We start from the raw sequence: 14,767 nt of genomic DNA, 5'->3' as shown, positions 1-14,767 counted from the left end.
GAGATGCGAGCCCAGGCCCTCTCACATATGAAGCGAGAGACATACCACTAGACCACGAAACTGCTTTTAACAGAAACAAATTATATGTAACGATGAAGTCACATAAATGTATATTTTCACGTTCGATCTTGTCAAAATTTTACACAATGCATGGTGTCTAATTTACCTTTAATAAGTAGTTCTAATATATGTCATAAGAATATAAAGTCCATCGAGAACTTGCACGTAATAACTCTCCTCATGCCCCCGTGCTAAAAATAGCGACATGTAATACAATAAATAGTAAATACCAATAAAACAAACGGGACGGGACACTTTGAGTGGGGTAAGAGAGGTCCTAGGGAGTTTGGATATACAATTACATTGCAAAAGCTCAAAATCTTCTTGAAAATCCCCCGGAAAGGATAGTGTTTCATACAGACAGAATGTATCAATTTACGACCTTAAACTTTGACCTCAAAATCAATAGGGGTCTTCCTTAGGCCACAGGGAGTTATGTAAAATTTCATTGCAAAAGCTCAAAGGGTTCTCGAGATATCGCGCGGAAACGAAAGTGTTATATCAGACAGAATTTGCGAATTTATGACCTTGACCTATGACCTTTTGACCTCAAAATCAATAGGGTTCCTCTCTAGTTCATAGGGAGTTGATATGCAAAATTTCATTGCGAAAGCCCAAAGGGTTCTCGAGATATCGTGTGGAAACGAAAGCGTTACAGAAAGACAGAATGACGGACGGACGGACAAACCCAAATTAATATCCCCCACTTTTCAAGCGGGGGACAAAAAGTAATCAGATGTTTTTATTGAGGGGGCACAAAATTGAGGGGCCCCATGTTATGATTTTTAGAGTATTCTAAATATCTCAAGAACCACTGGACCAGGAAGGATGAGACTCACGTGGAATCATCCTCAGGTAGTGTAGATTCAAATTTGTTCAAATCATGACCCCCAGGGCAAGGGTGGGGCCAAAATGGGAATATATAGGAAAAATCTGTAAAAATCTTCTTCTCAAGAACCATTGATACAGGAGAGATGAAAGATGTAAAATTATCCTCAGGTAGTGTAGATTCAAGTTTGTTAAAATCATGACCTCCAGGGCGAGGGTGGGGCTGACCCAGTTTTTACATAGGGATATATAGGGACACCTTTTAAAATCTTCTTTTCAAGTATTCAAAGCCATGATTAATGATATTTATATAAAATCATCCTCAGGTAGTGTAGATTCTAGTTAGTTCAAATAATGAACCCCCAGGGGGGTTAAAATTCAAGCCCTCCCCCCCCCAAACTCAGTACACTTTTAGTTCTGATCTGATATGTACCTTTTCCTAGCCAATTACTCAGGTGAGCGCTGTGGCCCCTGGGCCTCTTGTTTTTTCTTGTAATCTAAATTTCCTTTTTATTTTGTTTTCATACATACATGTATATAATTTTTTCTTGCATCATTATTTAAGCAAATGACCCATTTGTTATGAATATATTAAACGATTTCTTGATAGTAAAACAAAATAAAGGGGAGTATTCAAAGTTGAACCTGCCTTTTGATTGGTTAGTTCGAATCTTGAATCTCGTATTTTGAAACTCGAATCTCGAATGAGTCTTCTTGGCTTTCGTATTCATGTCTGGCCATCTAAGTCACAAAATGACTTGGTATGCCTCGGTCGATGTACAATGTACCTCATCTTAAGTGTTTTATTGTTTGATGATAATGAAAGAATTATCTGAGGTTTGTCAAATGTTACATAAACTGCTAAAAAAGGAAATGTAACTTTACAGTGACCTACAGGTTTTACATGTATTAATGTATGATGTTTTGTTCTTATAAAGTTTTTGCCTTTCTGGGAAAATTTACATCTTTTTCTTACATTTTTACAAATTAGAAATATTACACGATTACAGGAGACCCAACCCATTTTTCTCTGATCCAGAAAAATGTTTCTGAAATATATTTTGTGAAAACAAAGCTTCATATTTTAAACTATGTTTGGATTCTGGAATGTCGCTATTTTTACGTAGTAGCTTTTTTTTACTGTTTGGTTGTGAAATTGAAATTAATCATTTCCAAAATTTATAAATTCATACTAAATACATGTATATTTATTTCTGTAACAAAGTATGCATTTCATAATAACATCCTGGTTTACAAAAAATCGCCTATCCATACCCCCCTCGCCCGTTTTAGGATCCCAACATAAAACAACCCGTCCCAATGAATGATAGATACATGATACATATGTACATATAAAAATAATAGCATTAAAATTATAAACATTAACCCGTCATTCTGTTTAAAAAATCGACCCTGGGGTGGGGTGGGGGGGGGGGTTCAACTTCTGGGGATCGATTCTTTATTTATAAAATTTACTAACGATGATATATACATGTATTGTGGGGTGAAGATCGGGGATTACCAGATTTCGGAGCCGTTCATTTTTGGAAACAACTTCATTATCACCGAGATTGCATGATCAGAACATGATGTAGACTTAACACTTTGTAAAATCACTATATAATAGTGCAGGCGCGTAGCATCGTTTTTGAAAGTGGGGGGCCAGCCAGAGAATTTTATTTTTCTTACCTGAAAAAAGTTGACAAGCGAAAAAAAGGGGAAAAAAAAAAAGAAAAAGTTGCCCAAAGTCGAAAATCCTGTTTCGTGAAGGTAAACTTTTTCTCAGTGTTAACTACTTTCAGTATCAATTCTTATACTACATTTTCGGTAAAATCACTCAAAGTGGGGGGGGGGGGGACCAGGTTTTCTATTAACATTTCCTATAGTATTAGTAAGGTTGGGCAACAAAAAGAAGGCCCCCCTGTTGCTACGCCCCTGTTCTCCCATTCTCAATATAAGGGCTCAAATAGTGTCGCCTCATTTTCATTTAGAAGAAATACCACTGATGTAATTTTTAAATCAACATTATAAATAGTCATATAACAATGAATAAGAATTCATATAATTATCGATCTGAAAGGGTATTTAAGGAGTTGCAAATTTAAATATAGTAGCCTATTTGAAATGTACGTTACTGTCGCCGAGGCAAATATTATGCTGAATCCTTTCTGTGTAATATATAGTTTTGATTCTCAAGTAAAAATTTTCTGATAAGTTAAGCCTTGTATCATATATATATTTCTTTTCATAACAATAAATACATTTTCTTTGTGATTATAGATAATTTTTATTGTGCAATGTCCCTGTCGCTTAATTCTATTTCAACCACATTACAAGCAAACACAAAGATTATACACCTGATAGTTTTGTTCTCCTTTATTTATTGATGAGCTAAATTTGAAATTTCAAAGGATTAATTACTCCTACTTAGATAATGTAACATGAAATTGAACAATTTAAGCAACTTTTATAAATATGTTAACGGAATGAAAGACATTTTCAATTGTAGAGATAAGAAAGAAATGTACGTTACCTATATTCTTCCATGAAGAATATATGTTAAGTAGAAAATATGAGACGACTCTGAATAAGCAACCCCTTGTATCCTGTAAACTGGCAAAGAAGTTTTGCTTAACACAATTAAAAATTATTTTTTACATGAAAAGTGATCATTTGAAATGTACGTGACTGAAATGTACGTTACCATGAAATTCGAATTAAGTGAATCTCGCACGAATTTTCATGTATTCTCATACTTTCACACACTCGAATGTGTACACAAATGAAAGTTTCAAAGGTTGGAGGTCGGCTAAATCCCAAAATTAATGAAAAGAAACGTTTCTGCTGAGGAAAAAAAAATATATTAAGGTCAATTATAAGTAATATAATTTTGATACATGGTATATATTTCTGAATACGAAACCTGTATGATGCATTTCTTATGATATGCAAGTTCAAATAGAATCAATATATTGCGTGTCTAACGTACGCTTGTGGAAGAGAATTGATTTTTATATTTGAAATGTACGTTACGTATGGTAACGTACGAGGGTTGTCCAAAAAGTTCGTGGACAATGACGTTTTTGTGAAAATAAGTGGTTCTTTATAAATCTGTTGTATATCAAAATATTTCTCATGAAAAAATAAGTCAGAATGATTTAATTTTTATTGATGAAACTTAATATTTTTGTAAAAATCGGGGTTTTTAAAGATCGCAGATTGTGCGCACGGACCAGCATGACGTTACGCTAATTTCATTATAACGTCAAACATTTGGATTTTGTCTTAACACATGTTCATGGACACACATTACATTTCTTTTTTAAGGCGCAACGCACTTCGAAGTGCTAGCAATAATTTTTAAGTACAGATTATAATCTATTTAATTTCTAAAATTCAAAGCAATGCACAAAAATTTACGAGCGTCATCTAAATTAAAAGTTTGTATACCCAAACTGAACAGACCAGTCCGACGCTGCGCTAGATTTATAATAACGTCATGAATAGAAATAACCAATTAGAGTTAATTACATGGGTTTTTAAATTCTTGTAGTGTCTTCGAATTTGTACAAACTGTTGAAAAATCGTATATACGAATCCCAAATCAATACATTCAATATATTTCAATAATTTGAGTTGTTTTAACAAATATTTTGTTTCTTACATCGTTTCAACCGTTATATTACTCAATTTTTTGACCGGACGCTGACCCGTGCCGACGGACGACGTCACTTTTTCTGTTGAGTTTTGACACGAACTTGTTAAGGTTTTCTTTGTGTATTTTCGTTGTCTATATAGTAAGCGATATTCAAGATATCATAAAATGATAATAACCTCTTTATTTGTTTTACATAAAATTTTCAATAATCTTTGACTTGTTTTATATAGAAAATAATCATTTTAATCCGAACTCTTTATATCAGAGTTTACATCATTTTAACCTTGGTCCGTGCGCACTATCCCCGACCTCTAAAGACCCCGATTTTTACAAAAATATTACGTTCCATCTGTAAAAACTAAATCATTCTGATCTGTTTTTTCATAAGAAATATTTTGATATACAACAGATTTATATAAAACCGTTTATTCTCACAAAAACGTCATTGTCCACGAACTTTTTGGACAACCCTCGTACATTTTACGTATTTATAACTGATATTTTTTTTATTTAGTCAATGAATTGCGTTTACACGAGAGAAACAAAATTATCGTTACAATCCATTTGACAAATGGCCACATAAATCCATCTAAATGCACCCCCAATCCTCGTAAATGTTTTAAACTGTTACCACATGCTAGAAAATTTATTTCTAAGTGTCTTAAATTCATCTTTGGCAACCTTTTTGCAGTTTGTTTACTTTTAATATGCGACTTTTCGTCAATATTAATTTAATTGTTGTTGATAATTTAAAACAAGGTATGCATAGGCTTATAATTGGTAAAAAAAACAAAAACAAAACAAAAAAAGAAAAAGAAACAAAACAAATAAACCCAGAACACAAGACGGTCATGTGCATTTCAAATACTGAAAGGCACACAATACTCAGTTTTGTTTGAATCATTGCATTTTGGGTTATATTTTTCCAGATCTGCTGAAAAGCACGTATGTTTGTGTTTTGACAAACGATGTTGCAACATACTAAATGAAATTGTTGACAAGACTGTCGATTGATTTTTTTCGGAATAGGTTTTATATGTCTCTGGGAATAGATTTATGCTAATTTTCAATGGCCAAACACGAGCATTTGTTAGATCATAGCAAAATACGTCTGACTCTTTTTTGGTCTGTACCCTTGCACACATGTAGAAGTAACTAGGCTACGACCGGTGTCAATATTAGCGAAACAGCACAAAAGAATGGTAATGTTAGGTTCCAGTATCTATAGAAAATGGCAAGATTCCAAACTGATCGCTTTAAACAAAAACAGAGAGAAGAATTTAAAGCATATATTTAAAAAATGTTTTTATAAATCTGGATCAAAAAGTAACCTTTGTTTTTTGAAAGGAAAAATCAAACGCATGTTCCTATGCCGAGAAAATATGTTGCTGACAGAGTTGGTAGGATGTGCTGGTGTTAAGATGAGATATTCCAATAGATAGTTTTCGATAGGCCTGAATTTAGCGAAATTAAAGTTACCTCCCGTTGGCCGCCATATTGGAGGTCGACTCAGTGATTTTCCCTCTTTGTCTTACCAAGTTTAAGAAAATATAGCAGAAATATTTGGTGGAAAATCTTTATCAAATAATTTTTTTTTAATAAAGGAGGCTTCTAAAAATTTATATACTTCAGAAAAATAATGATTTCTAATTCAAAATAGCAAATATAAAAATTTTAAATTGGTTGAACAATGAAGGAATATGAGCATTTGGACCTCCAGTATGGCGGCCAACGGGAAGTAACTCTTGGTCAATCGAAAACTATCTATTGTGATTTTAATGACTACATTTTTTTTACATATCTTTTTGGACATTGAAGAAAGGGTAACGTACATTTCAAGCTACATTTCTGAATAAAATCACCCTCTACTTTACCGTCTTGTCATTATTCCATGTATTATAATTTGATGAAAAAAAATCTGGAAACAAAATCTTCAGATACTTTCTTTCAAAGGTAATGAATAGAAAAATTGTTATCTTGAACTTCATTTTTAAAAAAAATCTGAGAGGCACTTGTGCCCTTATATTGAAAATGGGTGTGTAGTGTGCAAGGTTCCCTGAACGTGCAGTGTGTGTTTTGTGTAGTTATTGAACTATGAAAACACACACTTATTACCGTTAGGAAAAATATTCTCAGCATTGTGCAGAATACGGCTAAGTTTCATGTTTGTGCACTTTTTTTTATTTACCGAAAAACATTTCGCCCTCTCTCTCTTTTTCTTGTGCATATTGTTTAATTTTACTGTAAAATTCCAACGTTATAAACCGTTATTAACCTGAATAAAACATTTCAAATATATTTCTTACTTGGTTTTCTGTAAGCTTTGCTGTCTATGATGTAAATATCATTGTGTGGATGTAGACCTATACAGGATCTTACGACGTCAGGTCTCCTGCATCTCCAGAGCCAGGTCACGTGATCTACACTGTTATGTGATCTTCCTCTGTAATGTACAGCCTCCCCTCCTTTTCTTAGATCAACTAGAAATTCTTTTCTTTTATCTCCACTCTTCTTTAGTATTTGGTTTGAAACATTTACTGTAGAAGAAGATTATCTAGTATTGTCAGAGCGTTAAACGTATAATGTCAACCGAAATATTTATTAAGGTAGAGATTGATAGCTTGTCAACAAAAAAACTACTCATTGAATTTTTCTGAATTTTTGATATGTTTGTGTTTAGTCCTTGTTCTAAATCATATTGAAAATTCAAGGCAGGTCATCGGGCTAGTTTTAGAGAAATTTGACAATTTTAATATAGCCTTCATCAACCACCGAAGGGCTGAAAAAGCAGGGTAAAATAATATAAGTATATGATATGAAAAGGGCTGTAAATTTTTTATTGCTATATCAATTATCATTTGTCTTATATGAATTCAAACATCTGTCTGTATGGATTAATATTTGACATCAATCTTAAATTTATCAAGCATTGAAGCAAAAAACAGAATTACATTTACCAAGATGCATGGTCAAATTAGGTTAAAATATTGCCTATTCATTGCACAAGGTCTCACACTTCTGCTTCCACTGTGAAAAAATTACCCATCAAATTTCTTTTTTTATTGCATATTATAGTTAGCCTACAAGTGTCTTAAATTTTAGAAAAAAATCATACTATATAATGGGGTTTAAATTCAACCTGGAACAAGTTTATTATCTTACACCCTACCCTACCCCCTTCCTTTAGAAGAATGCAATTTTGAAGAATATGGTGACTAAGAGAGATTATCAAGAATTTATCTAAATATTTCACAGAAAATCAGTAAATTCTTTGTAATTTTCTTCTAAATTACATTTTGTATCACAAAAACAATTTATACATGTACACCCAGACATATGTTGCCCTGCTTGACCTTTTTGCACTTATATTAAAAAAGATAAGAACTTTCTTTTATATCGTTCAAATTGACTTTGATAGATAGAATTAATCAAAATATTTCAAAGAAAATGAGTAAAATTTCAAGTAATATTCTTCTAAATTACATTCTGTATCACATAAAACAATTTATACATGTATACCTGGACATATGTTGCCCTGTTTGACCTTTTTGCACTTATATTAAAAAAGATAAGAACTTTCCTTGATATCGTTCAAATTGACTTTGTAGATTTATTATACATATGATTCTTGGATGAATTATCAATGACAATATGTTTTGGCAAATTCTGTGCATAAGTAAACTGGTTTTATTATCTTCCTTTGACAAGAATAGAATGATTAATTTCACTTTTCTTTTAACAATTCCTTTTTTATTCCAAATAATGTTCAACATAAATAAGACAACCCAGTGATTATGAAGTTTTGAACACAGAATCAATCCATGGCATGTTATCCTTGTTTTAAAAATATTAAGATACATTATTACACTGTTAAATGAAGACTGCCTGGTCATCAGTTGTCAGATATTAATATACTAAATCATGGTAAAAAAATATGCTAAATAAATGGTAAAAAGTGCAGGAAAATTGGGTGATTTGGTTATCATTACATACATACAAAAATAGTGTAATAATTTATAAAAAAAAAAAAACATACAATGTATTAGAGGTAATAATTTGTAACTTTAAAGTATAGATTTTGCAAACAGATTCATAAAAGTTAGAAGAATCCCACCATAAACTGTATGTGATACTGTACAATTTTCAAACTCATGATGTAGTTCAACAAAATAAAGTGAATACATTCAGTACATGTACGGTAATAGGATAAAATTGCTATATTGCTTTTTGTCTTATTGGCTAACAAAGTTCAATGTAAACATGTATGCATCTTTTATTGCCATCGTATGCAGCCAGTTGCGTCATGTTCAATGATCCTGACAAAATTCCGTTGTTTTTATGTCAATACAACAAAGGTATTCTTTCACAAGGATCTGCAGCAAGCAAAATTCACTCTGTATATTCAGATTGTGAAGCACGTCTTATGGTGTGATATGTCCGTTCCGCTTTACCGTCTCCTTCTGGTAGTTCTTTTTCTGAAAAGAACAAAATATCTTAATACAATAAGACTGAAAATACATTTTTACTTCTTTCTTACACTGCAAACATAGTATGACTATGTCTATATGAATATAAGACACTTTTGAGATACTTTTTTTTTTTATTATATAATGTCATGAATTTTTTTTAACTAAATGCATATAAAGTCAGCCTCATTAATCTGGGCACTTTTGCTCCCAAGGAAATTATTTGGATTAATGAATTGTCTTAATTAAACAAACTTGGTATATATGGATAAAGATCAAATATTTTAGTTCTAAATGTAGGCCACACTCTAAGGCCAAGATCATGGGATTAAAGAAAAAGAAATAAACATGAAATACAAAGACTCAGCACTAACTGTTCAAGAGTTAATACCAAAGGATCAAGTTTTTGTGGAAATAAAAAAATACATGTACATGTCAGTGACACATCAATGCATATACTAGCAACCTAACTATTATATGTGGAATTAAAATACTTTTCTTTTTACATCTTATTCCATTTTTTAATTCAGTTTTGTCCCTAATTACCTTATTGATATAAATCCAATATTCTTTTGTAACACTGCAGATGATCGACACTTGATTAGCCATGGATCCTTTATTCCATGGGATCTGTAACATGATGAAATAAAATAAAGTAAATAATTTGATCTATTTAAAAAAAAATGTAGAATTTATTAACCATTTTGATTCATTTTGCAAATTTAGCTATGATAATGTGAAGAGGTCAATATTGTTAAAAAACCATGTCAATTTATACAAGTTTTTTAACAATAGTGACTTCTTCATATTATCATAGTACCAATTCTTTGGTGCTTTAGTTGAAACAATTTCATTCAAGTTAGAAAACATCTTTACATTTTACAATTTTTTTGGTTATTCAGTTTTGAATTCAATTTACAACATGACTTTTTATATGTTTATACACAAGTATTTAACCATACATGTATTTAAGTCAATAGAACACCTACATGTAACTAGTGATGCAGGGATCCCCAGTTAGATTCTCAGTCCAGCCATACATGTTCCTTGTTTCCTGACACACAAGTATGCCACTTTATGTTCAGTTTGCTGTAGCAGATCTGGTGTGAACTTTCCTGAAATATTAATATGATCTTTGAGAAATTATTGACTTAAGAAAATGCTTCTATATGTATACAATAATACTGTATGTACATTATGGTGTTTAAATTAAAAATACAAGAACTAAAAATCATATTAATTTAAATTTTTAATACATGTATTATAAAACACCTCCTTTTTACCACCCCCTTGAAAAAAATTTCTGGATTTTCCCTGTCACATGTGCAAGTGTAAATTGAAAGAAAAAATACAAACCAATAGCTATTTTGGACTTAATGTATAAAGCACCCTTGGCATTCCTCTTTCCAGGTGACACTTGATTTGGTCACATTATTTCAGCAGAGAAAGCTGAATACACTGTCTAGTTCATAGCTTGCTTCACCTGTAGTATTAAATATTTCTTTTATAATCTATGAATATGATATCTGTTTATAATCAGGGCCCTTTTGAGCATAAAACAAATACATACATAAATTTATTGCAGGTACATAAATACATAAATGTTACACAAGGCTAAAAAAAATAGTCTTGTTTCCCGCTACTCGACTGACCCTATTTTTTGTCACTTGATCCTAAAGTTGTTTCTTTTTTTTCAATGCAACTTTTTACAATTTGCTTGTTATTTCAAAGACAAAAGATTTGTAAGTAAACATGGTAAATGTCCACTATCATTTATAAAAGGGGTAATAATAATTAAAAAGCATCTGCCATCCAAAGCAGAGAAAGTTTATACATTTCTGCATTTGAGCAATTTAAGCAAAATATGTTTTTCCATTTTTTGATCTGAGTAACTAAACATCACCTCGTGTGTTAGGCACAGATAAGTATGATTACTTTACATTTTTTACCAATCCGGCCTTTATCATGTTCCGGTTTTATTCTTCTATTCTAGAAGTTACAGTCTGATCATGAAATAAGTTTTAATTCTTAGCTAAATAAAACTACTTTTGGAAGGGAAAAAATCTATGAAGGTTATTGGTAATTGAAGCTAAATATACTGGTTGTTTCAGACCTGTGCGTAAACAAACAAGCACCATAGTCATGATCGATATACTAAATCGTAAATATTCACCTTATGTATCTGACAAGGACACAGCATTCAAAAAATCTGTTCTCCAAAAATTTTACTTCTTCCGTCATACCAATTAACATCTGTAGGGTCATGTCTATACAGAAAACAGACACAGATCGATACCGGTGTACCCACGTGGTGCTGCAGCGGACACTGGACAAGGAGTAGTTTCATCAAAATTATGTTCATGTTCGGCTTCAGTCTCACTTCTATTTTGATTCTCATGAAGATGCTTCAATTTCGAGAACCGTAAAGATTTAATACGTATGGTAACTTTGTCTTTTAAGTTGAGGAAATTTCTCGATCGCTTCGTCGGCCATCTTGTAGCATAGACAATAATGTGTAAATGGAGACTTTTTTTTGACGGCGTTCCGGAATCCGGAAAAAAAGCACGTGCAAATATGCGAATTCGTTCTATCACGTGATTGCTATCGGTCTCTACCTTAAGGAGGTAAAGTTATACAAAAGTATATGGATAATCCAATTAAGAGTCTCAGTTGTCCGAATAAAAAAAATGGAAAAAATCTTCTGAAATTTGGAAGCATCAGCCACAATGTACAAGCCTAATGGAATAGACATCATCTTATGAACCATATCATGAAATATTTAAAGTAACATTTATAAATATACCAATCTTTAGAATTCATTCAATTATAAAAAAAAAATATAAATTGAAACATGGTTTTTTTATGTATTTTTTTTTTTGGAAATGTTACTCTTCTTTACACTGACTTACATATCTGCTGTATCTCATCATATATATACGTGTCCTCCATGGTGACGTGAGTCAGTATGTTCATCTGTAGACGGTGTATCAGTAATTCACCAGAACCACAGACACACTTCTCTCCAGGTTTTCTGTTGTATCTCTGTGATCTCAGGTACACACTGGCTGTGTCATAACTACTGTAAAGGAATGGTATATTTTCGTTTATTAACGCTATCCTATACATTGTCTCATTCTTTGTGTCCTCCGTGATCTTATCCTTATCTTCCCAAAGATAATCACGTGACTTCAGTCCGTCCAGAGTCTGCTGTGCTTTCTCACGTGTTACAGGATTCTGTTTATGGTACCGTCGTATCTCATTAAGCAAGTCCAGCCACTCTGTGTCAGTGAAGTCAGGAGGACCGGAGTCAGAACACAGAAAACAGAATAACACGGACACCTCGTCATCAGTCAGTGTTGAGAACAGATCTAGAAATTGAACATAAAATGATCAACTCATTGAAATGAGATATGTGCATACATATAGTCTACAGAGGGTTATAATTCAAGGGGTGCAAGCAAATATTTTCAGGGGAAGGGGGGGGGGGCTAAAAACTTTCTTGACAACAAAATTAAACTTCATTAGAATTTTATTTCGTATGTTTTCTATCAACAGTATTTGAAACAAACTGATCCATAGACTGAGATACATGTTTAATTTTGGATTCAATTGTTCAATTGATTGTAACTAAATTATGCTGAAATCAAATATCTTAAATAACAAATAAGCTTTGATTTCCTTTATATATGTACCTTTTTTTTTATAATTTCTCTTTAAATACTCTTTAAATTATTTTCGGGGGGGGGGGGGGATCTTGAGAAAATCGTTATTAGCTTATTTTATTCAAATTGCTTACATTAACATAGAAATTGTTTTTTTTTTCAGTGATGTGAACAACTTTATTGTAGCAAGATACGTTAATGCTACGGGTACTTTTGAAATAAATTAATTTGTTCTATTGAATAGGATTTGGTAGTGTTTGTTAGGGCAGAGAAAAAGAGACGCCTGCAAAGACAATGTAATAATGTTAATAGTAAATGTTAAACACACGTTCTTTGTGAAATAAAACCAAACCAAGATATATACGTAAATTACGACAAAGAATGAAAATGTTCATGTACCCTGCCATGTAGATAAAAAGTCTCTTTAATGCATGATTCAGAAAATACTCAAATACCTTTCAAAGCATATTACCCCTTTTTAATATGATCAATAGTTTACACTATACAAGTAGAGCTTTTTAAAAAAGCTTCCCGTCTTTAGCAACAATCTTAAACAGTAAAGTGTTCTGCACCTATAAGGCCGTATAATTCTTTTGAATTTCTTGAAATTGTATTTCTATATTTGCTTTTTACGGGCATTAGCCCTACCACGGTTGTCGTTCGGTCATCTCCGTAAACTTTAACTGGCAACTTTTGAACGGTAAGGAATAAGGCTTTCATACTTCGCATATGTAATCCTTGTGAGTAGTCCTTTCATTGGATAACAAGAAGTTTGACTTTCTGACCTTGACCTTGGAGTTTGGCCACTTTTTAAAAACTTTTACCTTGGCCATAACGTTTGAAGGGCTAGGGCTAGGACTTTCATACTTCACATATTTTAAAATTCCTTGCGACAAGACCTTTTCATTGGATATCAAGCACTTAGACCCTTTGATCTTAATCTTGGAGTTTGACCTACTTTTTAAAAACTTTTACATTGGCCATAACTTTTAAACAGTGAGGACAAGGGCTTTCATTCTTCACATAATTTATTTATTCCTTTCATTGGATAACAAGATTTTTAAATTTCTAACCTTGACCTTCCAGTTTGACCTACTTTAAAAAAAACATGACCACAACTTTTGAAGGGTTAGGGCTTTCATACTTTACATATCTATTCCATGTGACAAGGCCTTTCATTGTGTATCAACAACTTTGACCCTATGACCTTGATGTTTGACCTACTTTACAAAAACATGAATCTTGGACATAACTTTTTAATTGTAAGGGCTAGGGCATTCATAGTTGAAAAAAGCTCATATTTTTTTTTCAAAATACCACATGTACGCCTCTTACAGTTTTAGCCTGATTTCAATATAACTTGGCACACAAGTAGACTACATTAAGATACATATAATTCTTTGTATCCATTCTTGATTTCGATGAACGGTGTTGCCGTGGTTACTAAATTAAAAATTTTATGAAATACTCTCAAAATGCTACTTCTCCTACAGTTTTGGTTTGATTTCAATATAAATTGGCACAAAGGTAAACTACACTAAGATACATAATTCTGTATATCGGTTTTTGATTTGAATGAACTGTGAAATACTTTCAAAATGCTACCCCAAATACAGTTTAAGTCTGATTATTATATAATTGGACATGCAAGTAGACTACATTGATATACATGATTACCGGTTTTGTGTTTTTTGATTTCGATGAAACCCTGTGGTTGCCTTGGCAACTAAAATTGAAAATTCTGTAGTTTTTTTTAAAGCTACTCCTACAGTTGTAGTCTTATTGTAATCTTGCCACAAAAGAGACTTAATCAAAGATCATTATTCTATTCATTGCATTGTAAAGTTTTATGTCCCAACTGCTACTTTTTTCTTCCTTTATTATAAGTAAAAACCAGTAGACCTACAGTCTTCACAGAGACTTCTGAATATATTGAATTTACATTTTAAAAAAAAGGTTAATCTTCACTTTTTCGCTTCCATACGGGGTCATTAGTGTTTCACAAACGCATTTTGTTCCTTTTAACTTTTGATTGAGATATAGGGCTTTCATATTTGACATGTGCATTACCTATGACAAGACATTTCCGAGCA

General features: G+C 32.2%; 1 protein-coding gene and 1 long non-coding RNA gene across 3 annotated transcripts in view; both read right to left on the bottom strand.

Annotated features, from left to right (window-relative positions):
* LOC134277118 (uncharacterized) overlaps window positions 1-14,767 on the bottom strand; it is a 65,132-nt gene that overhangs the window by 20,914 nt on the left and 29,451 nt on the right. For both annotated transcript variants that reach the window (XM_062759404.1, XM_062759403.1), the window contains exons 9-10: window positions 11,922-12,380; window positions 6,853-7,083 (exon numbers count right to left, since the gene is read on the bottom strand). In XM_062759404.1, coding sequence (XP_062615388.1) covers window positions 6,853-7,083; window positions 11,922-12,380 — 690 coding nt within the window. The remainder of the gene's footprint in view (window positions 1-6,852; window positions 7,084-11,921; window positions 12,381-14,767) is intronic.
* Window positions 8,342-10,223, bottom strand: LOC134277110 (uncharacterized). The gene is made up of 3 exons (XR_009994197.1): window positions 10,002-10,223; window positions 9,559-9,642; window positions 8,342-9,021 (listed from the first exon to the last, which is right to left on the bottom strand). It is a non-coding gene; the product is annotated as an uncharacterized LOC134277110 (long non-coding RNA).

This window comes from Saccostrea cucullata, unplaced genomic scaffold, assembly GCF_032062105.1.
Source record: "Saccostrea cucullata isolate Sc308-1 unplaced genomic scaffold, CSIRO_AGI_Scuc_v1 ctg2458, whole genome shotgun sequence".
Lineage (NCBI taxonomy): Eukaryota > Metazoa > Mollusca > Bivalvia > Ostreida > Ostreidae > Saccostrea > Saccostrea cuccullata.
This window is presented reverse-complemented; position numbering and strand designations above follow the sequence as displayed.